This window comes from Silurus meridionalis, chromosome 14 (assembly GCF_014805685.1).
Source record: "Silurus meridionalis isolate SWU-2019-XX chromosome 14, ASM1480568v1, whole genome shotgun sequence".
Lineage (NCBI taxonomy): Eukaryota > Metazoa > Chordata > Actinopteri > Siluriformes > Siluridae > Silurus > Silurus meridionalis.
In genome coordinates this window covers 16,777,355-16,790,935 of record NC_060897.1, presented here as the reverse complement: position 1 = coordinate 16,790,935, position 13,581 = coordinate 16,777,355, and the positions used below count along the sequence as shown (strand labels likewise).

At 36.7% G+C, this 13,581-nt stretch overlaps 2 protein-coding genes and 1 long non-coding RNA gene across 3 annotated transcripts in view; 2 read left to right on the top strand and 1 right to left on the bottom strand.

Moving 5' to 3' along the window:
• ccnf (cyclin F) overlaps positions 1-4,349 on the top strand; it is a 12,399-nt gene extending 8,050 nt beyond the window's left edge. The window contains exons 13-17 of the mRNA XM_046865508.1: positions 373-460; positions 915-1,014; positions 1,170-1,303; positions 1,713-1,882; positions 2,668-4,349. Coding sequence (XP_046721464.1) covers positions 373-460; positions 915-1,014; positions 1,170-1,303; positions 1,713-1,882; positions 2,668-3,095 — 920 coding nt within the window. The 3' untranslated portion in view covers positions 3,096-4,349. The remainder of the gene's footprint in view (positions 1-372; positions 461-914; positions 1,015-1,169; positions 1,304-1,712; positions 1,883-2,667) is intronic.
• LOC124396393 lies at positions 1,720-5,795 on the bottom strand. Its single transcript, XR_006927771.1, has 3 exons — positions 4,778-5,795; positions 2,821-2,987; positions 1,720-1,858 (listed from the first exon to the last, which is right to left on the bottom strand). It is a non-coding gene; the product is annotated as an uncharacterized LOC124396393 (long non-coding RNA).
• A 108-nt stretch (positions 5,796-5,903) lies between these two features.
• Positions 5,904-13,581, top strand: part of abca3b (ATP-binding cassette, sub-family A (ABC1), member 3b) — a 40,497-nt gene continuing 32,819 nt past the window's right edge. Inside the window, exons 1-2 of the mRNA XM_046865507.1 lie at positions 5,904-6,647; positions 9,458-9,539. Of these exons, the coding sequence (XP_046721463.1) occupies positions 9,486-9,539 (54 nt within the window). The 5' untranslated portion in view covers positions 5,904-6,647; positions 9,458-9,485. The remainder of the gene's footprint in view (positions 6,648-9,457; positions 9,540-13,581) is intronic.

Genomic DNA, 13,581 nt, shown 5'->3' with positions numbered 1-13,581 from the left:
AATGCTATGAGTACTACAGAATGCAGCCAAGTTGCATGTCTGTAGCATGTACAGTCTCTTGTGCACAACTTCCAAATAAGATTTAGATTTTTCTAAGGGGTTAAAATCCTACTTTAAACTATTATTTTGGAACCGCATGTTTCCCTCTTACTCAATTTTTAATGGTTCTACAGTCTTACATACACCATTTTAGTTCATCGTGGAACATGGAATATTCAAACTTGCCAACGCTAATTAAAAAAAACGCCATGATTGGCAAGCATGCTAACTGTAACCTTAAGCTATTTTTTTTACTGTTAACTGTTCGCTTAGACGTTCCTTCAAATGTCTGTAGTAGTGAATTTCCATTCTGTGTCCACTTTTTTCTCCCAGCTCCTGTATGGCCGAGTCAGCTGGTGGAGACCACAGGCTTTACTGAAGATGACCTGGTGCCCTGTGCTTTGTTGATCTATATCAAGTGGTAAGTTCTCAGGCTTGTTAACACTGACTGCCTCAACTCCTGGCCTTTCTGAACTGGATTTGTTTCATCAGAGGGAAATCTGTACTATAGTTTGAAAGGTACTTGCCTGGCTGATTAATACTGGGTGAATTATTTTTACAGTTTACCCAAATCAGCACCCATGCAGAGGTTTCTACCAAGTACTAAATTGTTGAGAATATGGCTGTATAAGCAGGATATGATAATGAAATCCCTCCCACATTTTTTACTAGCAGTTTCAGATGTATATACTGATTTTATTTTTATATTTAAGTGAAAACCTGAAAAACTGATAATGGGTATATACACATGGGTGATTTGTTCTTAACAGTAATTAATATAGAACAAACCTTTACATTGTGGTTTAAAAGGAGGAAACTACATTTACACCAGCCATATGCTTGCTTTTGTATTTAATTTTCTTTTCCACTTTTAGTTTCAGCCAGGATGTGCCAAAAGACTACAGAGAAGTGTCTTTAACTGGTGTTAAGCAGAGGTTTGAAAGTGATTCCTACCAACATATAAGTAAAGACATGGTGAGTATTGTATTTGCATTTATTTTTTTTATAATGGATTCATGCGATAGATAGACAAAACTGTTCTTTTTGGACATCTTTACCCATCATGCAAGGTGTTTATCAAGACTTTATTACAACATTATTAAAGGTACTTGGGTATTTGTGGTTCACAGGTGATGGACTATAAAGAACTCTGCCAGGTGCTGGGGGTTCCAGAGGTGGAGCCCCAAATTGAGCAGCCTAGTGCTAACAGCCATTCAGCAGACATCCACACATTCTTATCTTCTCCATCCAGCAACAGCAAGAGGTAGATGATGTTATGCGGTTGTCCTTTAATCCCCCTCCCCCATTCAAAGTCGGACAGATCTCACCTTATGAGCTCTCACAGAAGCAAGTTCACTGTGCATTCCCTGTGTAGTTTGTAATGGTGAAAGGCACATACATGAGTATTGTTTGTTGTCTCTAATATAAGCAATGGAGTTTAATTTTGGCATTTAAAGCACCAAATCCCTTAAAAGCTTGCAGACCTTAAGACACGCTGTCCTTATTATCAGCAATATACAGAAAGCCAGTCAAATTCTATCATGCTTTTAGAGATTTTAGAGATCCTGTACCACTGTGAGAACTGCTGTGAAGTCTGACTACACTAGTCTTTCCCTTTTGTCTTGACTTTGTCTTAATTCAATTATGTTAATGGTACCTCCTTTGTTTCGCAGGAGAGAGGAGAACATGCATACCCATCGAGGCAGCTTTGTAGCCACGCCTACAGCTGAGCTGTCCAATCAAGAGGAAACCCTTGTGGGTGACATCCTAGACCTTAGTCTTGATGCTTCCTGCTCAGGCTATGAGGGAGATCAGGACACTGATGGGGAGAAAGAGTGTGAAGGTAAGTAAACAAATCATCTTGTGGTGTGTATTAGAAGCGGCACTGCATTTTTTGTTGTTTTTTTTTTGTCCTCACTATTATACAGCCAGGAACAGCTGCAATAATAGGCCTGCAGGTTCACTTCTCCTTTCAAAGATTTTAAAACCTCTCTATCATGTTTAATTTGTGCAGTCATCAGATTTCTTGCTGTTTGGCAACACCACCACAACAGGCAATAAGAAACATACACAGGATTGTATGAAGAAGCAAAATTAGGGCAAATTCCTCTGTAGCCCAGACTGCAAATACATGTAGCCAATCACTGACAGCTGTGCCAGATTTTTGCACAGTTAAACACCACCTACTGCATAACTAAACACAATAAGGTGCATCATGTTACTAGTAAACATATTATATAATTAATTATTACATGTATAATGAAAATGTAACTCAACTCGGCATAATGCAGAATCACTGCGAGCTTAGTTGAATAAAAAAAACTGCGACTGAAAAAAGTGTGGGGAAATTGGCATAGGCTGAAGTGGGCAATTAAAAAAAAAAATGCCCTGAAGACTGCAAAAGTAAATAAAAGGGAAATAAAATAATCATTTTTTTGTATTCTTTCTGTATCCCTTGGTACCAAATGATCCCTGGCCTAGTATTGGTTCACGGCCCAGTGGTTGGAGACCCCTGCTCTAGGACATAAGGGTGGATGTTTCTAGAAAGAAGTGTATGATATAAGCGAAAAAAAATGACCAGTCATTTTTCTAAAAGTATGAGTAATGGTGAGTGTTCTTTTTCCACAGACTCTGTCCTCTCTATCCAGCTACCGCTGTGTGTGCCGTCTGCTGATGTAAGATTGCACTGCAGTGCTCTTTCTAGTGACGAGGACAACGTGGGGGAGCCTACTGTCTCCTGTTCTTCCTTTTCCTCGAAACGCCCACGCTGCATCAACCTACATAGTTCTGGGTACTCTTCTGTTCAGAGCAGCAGTCCTTCCACTGCTTCTTCTTCCTCCTTGGTGCCCTGCCATCTCTCCCCAGTCAGTTTGGCCCCAGCGTCAGAGGCAGCCTCACCTGGCTTCCGTCTGCTGGTGCCCATGCAGAGACCACGTGGCTCCATCCACCTGCAAGTGAAGAGGAAAAACACAGCAGCCCACAGTGGTGGGGAGATGGACATAGAAAGTGAAGATGGTGAGCTCTCTGCTCATGAACAGGCTTTCCTCAGCTTGTGATTGAACACTTGGCTCCAGCAGCTATGTTTGAGATTCAGGGTACCATTCTAAATCTGTGCCTCTGAGAAGCAATCAAATGGCAGCTTTTCAAATCCTGTTATAAATTGTCCTCGGAGTCTTTAAATTGCTAACAATCAATAAGAGTTATTTGGGGACCAGTTTGCATTGGGTAAATATATATGCTCACTGGCCTCACAGGCTTTTATTCATTGTTAGCCATTTAGCCAAAAACTGTCTGATTTAAGAGAAATGGAGACGAGAACAATGCTGATGGTCCTGCTAAGATCCTGTTGCTTCATCTGGTGCTGTGTTAAATGAAATGTATAAGACTTTGGAAACACCTCCTCTACAGGGTCACTTGCCAATTCATTTCCTAACAATTGAACCACTGGAATTCTTGAAAACGTTCTGCTTGTGAACCTGTGTCTCTGTGAGACCTGAGCCAAATGACCACACTTACATGCTCATGCTTCCTCCACCAGAGATAATCACTATCTCTGATTTTACATTTGTGTGGTTACATTTATAGATTCTTTTTAAATGGACAAAGACTTTAAATATCCAGGTACTGAGAGCCATCAAAATACAACTGTTTCATCAAACACTTTACAGGGCACTGATGTATATGTTTATTTTGGACTGATGTTATTTGGAAGAGTAAATTATACTTTACATGTTTTTGTATGTATAGAAGCTATGTGCCTTTTCCATCATTCTAATAATTTGTCTTGTGCCATGTTCGATGCCAAAGGTGTTGTCGTTATTTTTAAGTGTGGTCAAGTTAATACTTGTACTGTAACATTTCATACAGCATACATCCTGCAAACAGTGCTTACTGTGATAGCATTATTTCATCTGTGGTAGGTTTTTAACATGATAGAATAACACAAAGTGTGTTGCATCACACTCTGTTTTAATGCAAAGTATCAGACATGCCATGTCTTCATAATCCTCAAATGAAGCAAAGCACTTTTTTCATGCTGGAGAAGCAGTGTTCCTTAACCGCTGTGTATGTCTTTAGTGAAAAATCAATTACGTCTGTTATCCATAGATCTACAAGTAGAAAACTTCCTATATTTGTGAAACCTCACAAACCATGAAATTATTTTTTATAATGCATCTTTTTAGTACTGTGACTTTTTAAATAATTGATTTTATACCCATCAATATGTATGAAGCTGTGAAAAAACACTATTTGAAACATATAGCTGTTTGAGAAGTGTTTTCAAACAATAATAAAACGATGCTCCAGTAGGCCTTTTTACCCCACCTGCTTTGAGAAGAACAAATTTCCGGCAGACTGAAGAAGTAAGCCACACTTGTATACAGTTTCAGTTCTAATTTAAGGGTTTGAAATTTAGGTCTGGTGCTATGAAACAACGTGATCAAAACTGGCAGGTGAATTGAAGCTCAGAGTGTAATAGCAATTAGGGCTGCAGCTATCGATTATTTTAGTAATCGAATATTCTACCAATTATTCGAGTAATCCGAGAAGTACTTTTTCTATACAAGAGAAAATAAAACTAGTGTCCTATAATTAACAAGTACAGTGCATTTGATTGCCATATTGCATCAAAATGTAAATATATAAATAAAAATACAAAAGTTAATTTCTATATTAACTTTGGCCTGACTATACAAGCCCGTTTCCGCCACATAAAAAAAATAAAATAAACACCAACCAGTAACCGTGTTGTGGGTCAAACCAAGTTTGAAGCTGTTGGTGTATGAACGCGGCTCCTCTGCTTCATCTGTCTTTTTCCGTCTCCTCCAGAGCTGATTGTAAGACAGAGTTTCCTCCAGGGATCAGAGGCTTAGTTTGATACCATGCGATTTTATTGATTGCAGCCGATTTTTTTTAATGTGTAAATCTTTATGGCACAGAGGGGTGACGCTGCCCAATTGGCTAAATAAAAAAGGTCGGAATTAGGCAAACTTTTTTTAATGCGGTGGATATAAATCTTCTCGCCCCTCGCTGTTTTGTTTTGTGGGTGGTGTATCAGTAATAATGGGCCGCAGTGAAACAGTGTTCCGTGTGTAGTTAAAGGGACTAAAAGAAGCATCAAGGCAAATAATCTGCTTCGATTCTTTTTTGTTTGTTTTCTAATTACTCGAGGAATCGTAATCGTTTCAGCATTAATACCAATGGTGGTGATGTACACTAGAATCATTAAAGGGCTTTATTGCCAAGTGTGCTCACACACAATGAATTCGTTTTGGTGGCAGAAGCTTCTAAGTTAAATATAGTGTATCAAAGCAAAAAGATTTTGTACACAATGTACTGTCAGGGTGAGATCTTATATACAGATATGTTCATGGGGGAAATGCATAGAAATTTTCTGCATTTTAATAAATAGAAAAAAGTATGTATTGCATGTTGTACGTGTTCACTTAAATAAAAAGTGAGTTAATTACTGGTTTTAAGTTTTAAGAGAAAAAAGGCTGTTCTTGTGTCTTATAGAACTGATGCTTGGTAGCGCCGAACAGAGGGCAGCAGTTCTAAGTGAGATGTCCATCGATTCTCAAAACTTGTTTCCTCACTCAGGTGGTGTTTATTTAAAATCACAATGAAATAACTTTCCTGACCTTCTCTTACATGTGTTATATATCAGCTAATGTTGGCATACCATAAAACTGAAATGAAACGCGTTTGTTCAAAATAGAGCAGTTTGGTCACTTATACCTTTCAATATGCTATTCATTTACCTTCAGGAATCTGGGTCAGGAAGAAAACATTAGACAAGAGACAGGAATACAAATTGATTGGGTTTTCCCTGCCCCCTACAAAAAACAAACAAACAAATAAAAACATGGACCCAGTGAACTTGCTTCACATAAACACTAACCAACTTGTGAACCCTGAAACTGTGAGGCAGCAACAGAACCCACTTTGTCACTGCTGCCTTTCCTGTGATCAAGAATAATATAAAGAATCAGGGTTTCACTGTTTGGTTAAAATGTCTGTATATGTTAATGATAACTATATAAAGTTATAATTGTATAACACTGATGTGATTACATACATTATACATTCATTTTATTATTAATTAGATTGTGTATTGTCGTTCATGCCAGTCCCCATAATATAAGCTGTTAATATAAAAACAATAATTTCAATTCGAGACCTTTATAACGCTGGGATATAATGCAATGCAAAACAAAGATTGTACAAAACAATTAATTTCTACAGCAAACACACACGCAGTCCACACTTACATCCAGTTCATATCTTGTGTGTGTTTTTACGAACGTTGTCCCGGCCTAATACTGATCACGTGATGACAGCTGGCTTGTCACGTGACTCGGATTGTTGACGACTGGTTTCGATGCTCGCAGCCGGACGCAATGTCATTCCTCCAGAGCCGATATTTACTAACATAACTGTCAGATGGGGGACCTTTTCCAAACAGCAGAGACGCAGGAGCACCGTTCCGGGTGAAAAGAAAAGCGATATTGTGTGCCTCTTCATCTTGCAAAGAGGGATTCTTTTTTACCACCCAGGCCGAGAGGAAAGCTCATGAAGTTCATCCTGCGGGCCCTGTGTGTATGAAGGTAACGATCTCCGTGTGTGCGTGTCTCTCCTTTACACGTCTCCATCAGTGATCGGGAGGTAGTCAAAACCAAGAAATAATCGCTCTCTCTCTCTCTCTCTCTCTCGCGCCGCGCTCACACACACACACACACACACACACACACACACACACACACACACTCTCCTTTATTGTTCAGTGTGTCCGGTTTGGAGAAAGAGCTATGTGTGTGTGTGTGTGTGTGTGTTTGTGTGTTTGTGTTTGTGTTCCTTACTCATTGACTGCAGCTCAGCGGTAGGGTTTCATTTGGCTTATATACAATTGATGAGGTATTTAGTTGAAATGTAACCCAGTAAATGTAAGTGACATATAAACTGCTACAAATAATAAAATACATTTTGTTTTCCCACCATATTCAAAAATTGTATTAATATCTTCACCTGCACACCAGTTCCTAATAATATTTTAGATCCCAGTTCAGTTTGTATAATGCAGTACAGTAGGCCTTTAGAGAAACCCGGATTTAGATTTACATCCATGACAAGCAAGGGAAACACTATAATATCAGCAGGTTCCTTGTCGCAGTGCATTGTGGGTTTCCCCATTGTATAATGACAAATCTCTCGTAAAAGAGTGCTTTGGGAATTGAATTGGGTGTGGTTTCACACACATGCTGCAATCTTGAGTATCTGAACCAACTTGAGATGAGAGCTTCCGCATGGCAAGGGATTGTAATGACATCACATAAGTGTTCACATGATAAAAATAAATAAAATCAATAAAATAATAATAATAATTACATATATATATATATATATATATATATATGTATATATATATATATATATATATGTATATATATGTATGTAATTATTATTATTATTTTATTGATTTTATTGATTTTTATCATTTAATATATATATATATATATATATATATATATATATATATATATGAAAATGTTTGTGATATGAGTAGAGAGTCTAGTCCTGGTCTGATGGTTACCTCTCTTTTTTGGTATTCCCTTGAGAAATTGTGTGCTGCCTTGACATCACAATGATATCACAGTTGCATTGGTGTTAATCAAACAACTGTGTATAGTCAGGTGTTGTTGGCTCCTAAAAACCAACAAAGAAGGCTCTTTGTTTCTCACTCTTTATTTTCTAGTCATATCCAGTATTAAAAAAAATAAATAGAATAGACTTTGTCACATATAGCACAGTTAGCTGCAGTTCAAATAGTACTGCATGGTGGTAAAGTATGGAACAGTAGCCGTGTTGGTTTAATATTGCTTTTACCTTTTTTTAAGTTTGTTTTCAAACTTCCCTGCTCCAAACCATTAAGCTTCCACCTCCGTGTTTGACTGTGGATGTACGGCAGTCTGCTAAAATCTTCTCTTCTGTTCTTCATCTTACAGAAGAACCAAAAATGTCAAAATTGGACTAATTTGTCGACGGAACCTTCTTCTAGTCCAGGGGTATTCAATTAAAATTCAAAGAGGTCCAGTTACTAAAATTTTCTCCCAGCAAAGGTCCGGATATTATGTTGTCACTTAAAATAGTGTACCCTCATGTTAATAAAATCAATAACGCACATACATTTCTATATAATTTATTGTTAAATTTCAAGTGTTTTCAAAGTATTATGCTTTTAACATACCGAAAAGTCTGAACTTGTATGGCACTTGAATGGAAAACAATACTGTAGTTGTCTTTACTACATGTCAAGTAACAGACACTGAAATTATTCTGAATAAAATAAATAAAAAGTGCAAACACAGCTTTGAGCAGCCTGAACTTTCAAGTAATGTAAAACATTCAGAATCTTTTGAATAAAATAAAAGTGCTTTTAATCTTCAAGAAAAAAAATAAACAAAAGACATTTGAGCTGCCACCTTTTTAAAACATGAACTACATTTTAAATAAAATAACACAGGAAACTTAGGCGAATGCCTACATTTCAAGTAAAATAGAACAGGGCAGAATTTACTGAATAAAAGAAAAGTGCAGACCTTTGAGCAGCTCCCTTTTTCATCTCACAATGACAATGGGATTTTTTTTATTCTTTCACACATGTCGTCTTTTTGTTTACCGTCAAGTAAAGTTTCTGCAGCCGCATTTAAGCACTCCTTTACAACTGTCACATCGCTGAATGCTTTCTTGTGTTGCGCCAAAATCCACGCGATCTTTAACGAACACTCATTTGCACGTTGCTGCCCTGTAAATGCATGCGTGATGACACGAGTAGACCTGTCATACTGTGCTTTCAATTCGATAATTTTACTTGCCCTCACTGCGGACTTCTGCGGGTACATTTCCTCAAACGACCCATGTTTGGTCTCATAGTGACGCTTAACGTTGTCACTTTTTATTAACGCCACATTTTCACAGCATATGAGACACAAAGGTTTAGAACTGGCTGCAGGCAGAATAAACATGTATTTGTCCGTCCATTCATCTTTAAAAGTTCGGTTTTCAGCATCTACTTTTCTCATTTTCGAGCAAGCCATTTTCTCTCATCTCCTCTCTATCTCTCTCTCTCACACTCGCTGTTGCTGGAAGGTAAACAATCGATTTGATTGGCTTGGCTCTTGATGACGCTCCTGTCGTAATTACTAGATTAGCTGCGCATGAACAAATGATTTATATTTTTATTAATATCAAAGATTTTAACGGGTCCGCGCAGACTCGTCACTCGGTTCGGACCCGGACCGCGGTCCGCCATTTGATGATGCCCGCACTATAGTATATATTCCAAAAGCAAAAGCACAAACTGCTAAATAAAATGTTATATGTTGTGGCTAATTTTTGTATTTATTTTTTATCTCCCTAGTTTGTAAAGCAGTGGATGTGAGGTAAACATGGCTGTGTGGCGACAGTTTGGACTACTTCTCTGGAAGAACTACCTACAGCAAGTGGGTGCTGGTTTTCTGTATTCCATCAATTAACAAGTAGCTGAACTAAACTTGAAATCCAATAAAGGCAAATAAAAAAATGACATAATGCTTTACCTTGGAAGAAATTGCTTTTAAAGAAAGAAAATATGATGCTTATAGAACAAACATACATCAGAATTGTTTTGTGAAGACCAAATATGTAAATGTATAATAAATATATAAATAATGTAATTTGTAAGACTTGGAGTTGTGCACTATACTTGAGACAAAGGAGAATTTTAGTAAGATATATAATTTAAACACAGCCAGTTATTTCAGTGCTGACTTCTCTGCTTATTGAAGGCAAATCTGTCTAATCTGCTAAAGGCGATTCTCAAACTCTTCTAATGCTTTATCTTATCAGCTGTCAGGAAGCAAATAGCATCTTTATAGCCAAACAGAAGGCATCAATAATCAAGCCTTTTAACCTTGCTAAAAATCCTGGCCAGGGGTTGAATTCATTTAAATGTTAATTACCAACAAAGTATTATATATTTACTATATTCTGCGGTAATGAATTTCACTGACCAGAGCAGTTGATTGTTCTGTTTTGATTGAGTATTTAACCAAGCCTTTGGAGCAATTTGATTATAAATCATGCATTTATTTATTTGTATTCATTTGTTCATCTTTAGTAAACTATTTATCCTGGTCAGAGTAACGGGGTGCACCGGTCACGAGGTGTAAATAAACATATTAAACAGATAGTACGTGTGATTGTATCCCATCACTGGGTGCCATTCACACATACTCATACTTTAGAGTTGTTAATTCACCTACAAGGTCACTTAATTTACCTATTTCATACACTACACATTTACACATGACCTGTTGTCAAATAAGACACTGTACATTTCACAGGACATTTTATCAGGTTTATCAGCCTCAAATAACGGTTGTCTGTTTCATTAAATACTAATAATCAGTATTTCCAATCAGCTATTAAAACATTAGACCAGACATAAACTTGAGCTATAGGTGTAGACCAAAGATGTAAAGACCTTTTACTATGAAGGGTCAAAAAATTAAACTTAATTGACAATTTTTAACAGGATTTTCCAAATTCACTTTACATTTAATTTCAATTTACATTTTGCAGTTTAAAAATAAAAGAAATATTATATTTATGTTCTATAGAATTATTTATTTTTGTATTGTTTAATTGTACATGGAAAGAAGGTGTTGTGGCTTCAGAACAAAGTGGATACCTGGCTAGGTGGAGTTCTTCAATTGGTGCTGAGCATGTTGTTATGTAGGTCAGTGGCCATCCAGCATTCCAGGTCAGCACTTTCTTCAGATGAGAGGAAGAAGACAGGAAACAGACTGTAATAGAGGATGTGAGAATGCTGTCATTGATTGCTCTGTGATACAGTAAGATTTCACAACTGTCAAAGAGAAAAAAAACATAATCTGATCCGCCTGAGTGCAGCACAACTTCTCTTTTTATTTGAGTTTGTTCATAATGCATTAAGGAATTTGGAAAACTCCACAATGGTCATTGTGTTGTCATGGATTTACAAAGGTACAGGGATTGATTTTCACATTAATATAGTAAGTATTCCATAGTCAGATGGAAGCAGGTCTGGCCTTGCTGTAGTCTTCATGAATAAACCTGCACCCTTAAAGAAGGTCAAAGCAGGTATGGCAAATCAAATTAGACTAAAATTTTGCATTAATCCTGTGGTCATTAAGTAGGGGGAGAATGAGATGGAGACCTAGAGAGATCATATGGTTGTTAATTATACTTTTATTAACTTGTGGAACTGACAAAATAGTTTGAACTGAATGCATTTGCTCCTGTCTGTGAGGACATCCCTAACCTACTGACTGCAGAGGAGAACAGTAAGATAAAGGAGCTTCATTGTTTTGAAGGTGGAGAGATGTAGATGTAGACATGTGGCATAGGTAGTTTTTTTTGGAATACTTGGACAGTTTAGACTTTAAAGGAACTGGATATTGTGCATCTGCTCAAATATCAGCTTCATTAAAAGTGAGTCAACTGGATTGACTGTTTTTTCTTGTAACCTGCAGTAGTGACTTGGTAATTAAACCTCTGTTACCAATTCAAGGTTGGAAATTTAAGGCATTATCCCTTAATTTAGTCAGTTCACAGAAATGTACTTGGTGTCTCATCCACTCGTATACTAAGGAAAGTGTAAAAAAAAATGTCTAAGTTTTCCTGTAAAATATTTGTCAAAATAATTGTTTTCTTTTTTGTTTTTCTATTTACTCAATAAATCAATTGTAGAGTGAGTTACTAATCATACTGCCATGCCAGCCTCCTCTTCCCAGCACTTTACCTGATGAGGATGTGCGGTTACCAGAGTTTTAACTCTGCTTTGCTTGTCATTTAAATTTTCTTGTTAAATAGATATATTTTAAGCTCTCTGAACTGACCATTCAGAAGCCTTTTTAGAACACTTATCACCACATGCCCTCCTACCTCCAAGATGAGGCTCGTTCTTTGTCCTTATTCTGCTTGCTGCTACAGTCAGCGTTGCTAGGAAACCAAGTTCAAGGGATGATGGCTAGGAAACCCAGGGGGAGCATCTGAGAAAAAGGGTTTATACAGAGGCTAGGATTTTGAAGACCAAGAGTAATCAAGTGGATTAATTAAATATTTCAGCACAAGTAAAAAATTCAACACAAGTACATTTCTAATATAAAAGGATATGCCTTAGTGTAATTTAATTTTTTTTTTACATGTAAATATTCAAGGAAATTCACTTTCCATCCACAGTGCCCAAGTCACCAGTGACCATTGTGGCTTCAAATAATTCCATTAATACTGTCATTCTGCATGAAGTGTGCATTGTATATTGAATAAAGAGCTGTTCGGAATTCAGTCAATGCTAAATAAAACTGCTTCTGGAACTATTCTTTAGAAATTACACGTTTTTCTAAATTAAAATATTTTTCCATTTTGCATGCACTTCAATTAGAAGTTCTTTAGAAATTTTTTTAATCTTGCTTTGTCCAATAGTGAAAAGGGAGAAGATTCAATCTTAAGTCCACTGAATGACATCTTGTCTACCTCTACATTTATAAATCACTCTGCTCATAGAAAAACTTTTATGTTTTTGCATCTATGCATAATTAGTTATGCACCTATATAAAAAAATTATTTATGACGTTGAATATCATCATATTCATTTATTGTGTAGTGTAAACATGGCCCATTAAAAACAAAGTTTTTATACCTCATGTGCTTTTTGTTCTCTTTAACATCAATAAAGGATACAGGTATTGTTTTGAATGTCTTTTCATAGGGGGAATTTAAAATTTATAATAACTTTTTCCACTGCTATCTATACAGTGTATGTGTTTTTTTTTAATTAAATGTTATTGTTAAAAAAAGGTTATTTTTAAAGTCTGTATCTGACTACAGACTTAGATTTATGCTTAGGTCCATTTTACTATGCCATATAACTATCCAAAGCCTGATATTCACCAAGTGAAGAAATTATACTTCGCAAGTAAGGTTTGTGTTCGTAGCGATGCCTTGCTAAGCAAAGTTTGTGTATAAAACCCTATTATAATAGGGTTTGAAACACAAACTTTGCTAAGAAAGACTTGCCCTACCACAGACAAAATACTCTGCTCAAATACTCATCAGAAAAGTTTTGTCCACAGTTAACACCTAGAAGGCTTTTGGGCCTGATAATATAACTGGCTGGGCATTTAGGGAATGTGCTTTTTTAGCCTTTTGTGTTTTAAATTGACCAGTATTGTCCCTGGGTCTATGAAGTCTCCTGTCTCAGTGAATTTTCACTGCTAAATAAACAAATAAAGGGCATAGATCCACCACATTGGTTTCATTCCAGTATGCTTGCCACCCTAATCACATCACTACATCAAACACAACAACAAAAGACACCAAATTTACTGCCATCCACCATCTCTAACCCACCTGTACAAACTGGGCAATTATGTGAGGATTACCGTATGTGGTTTTATACTGTTCGTTTCAGCTTTGAGCAGAGTTATCCCACAGCAACTCAGGAAAGCCTGAACTGAGGTT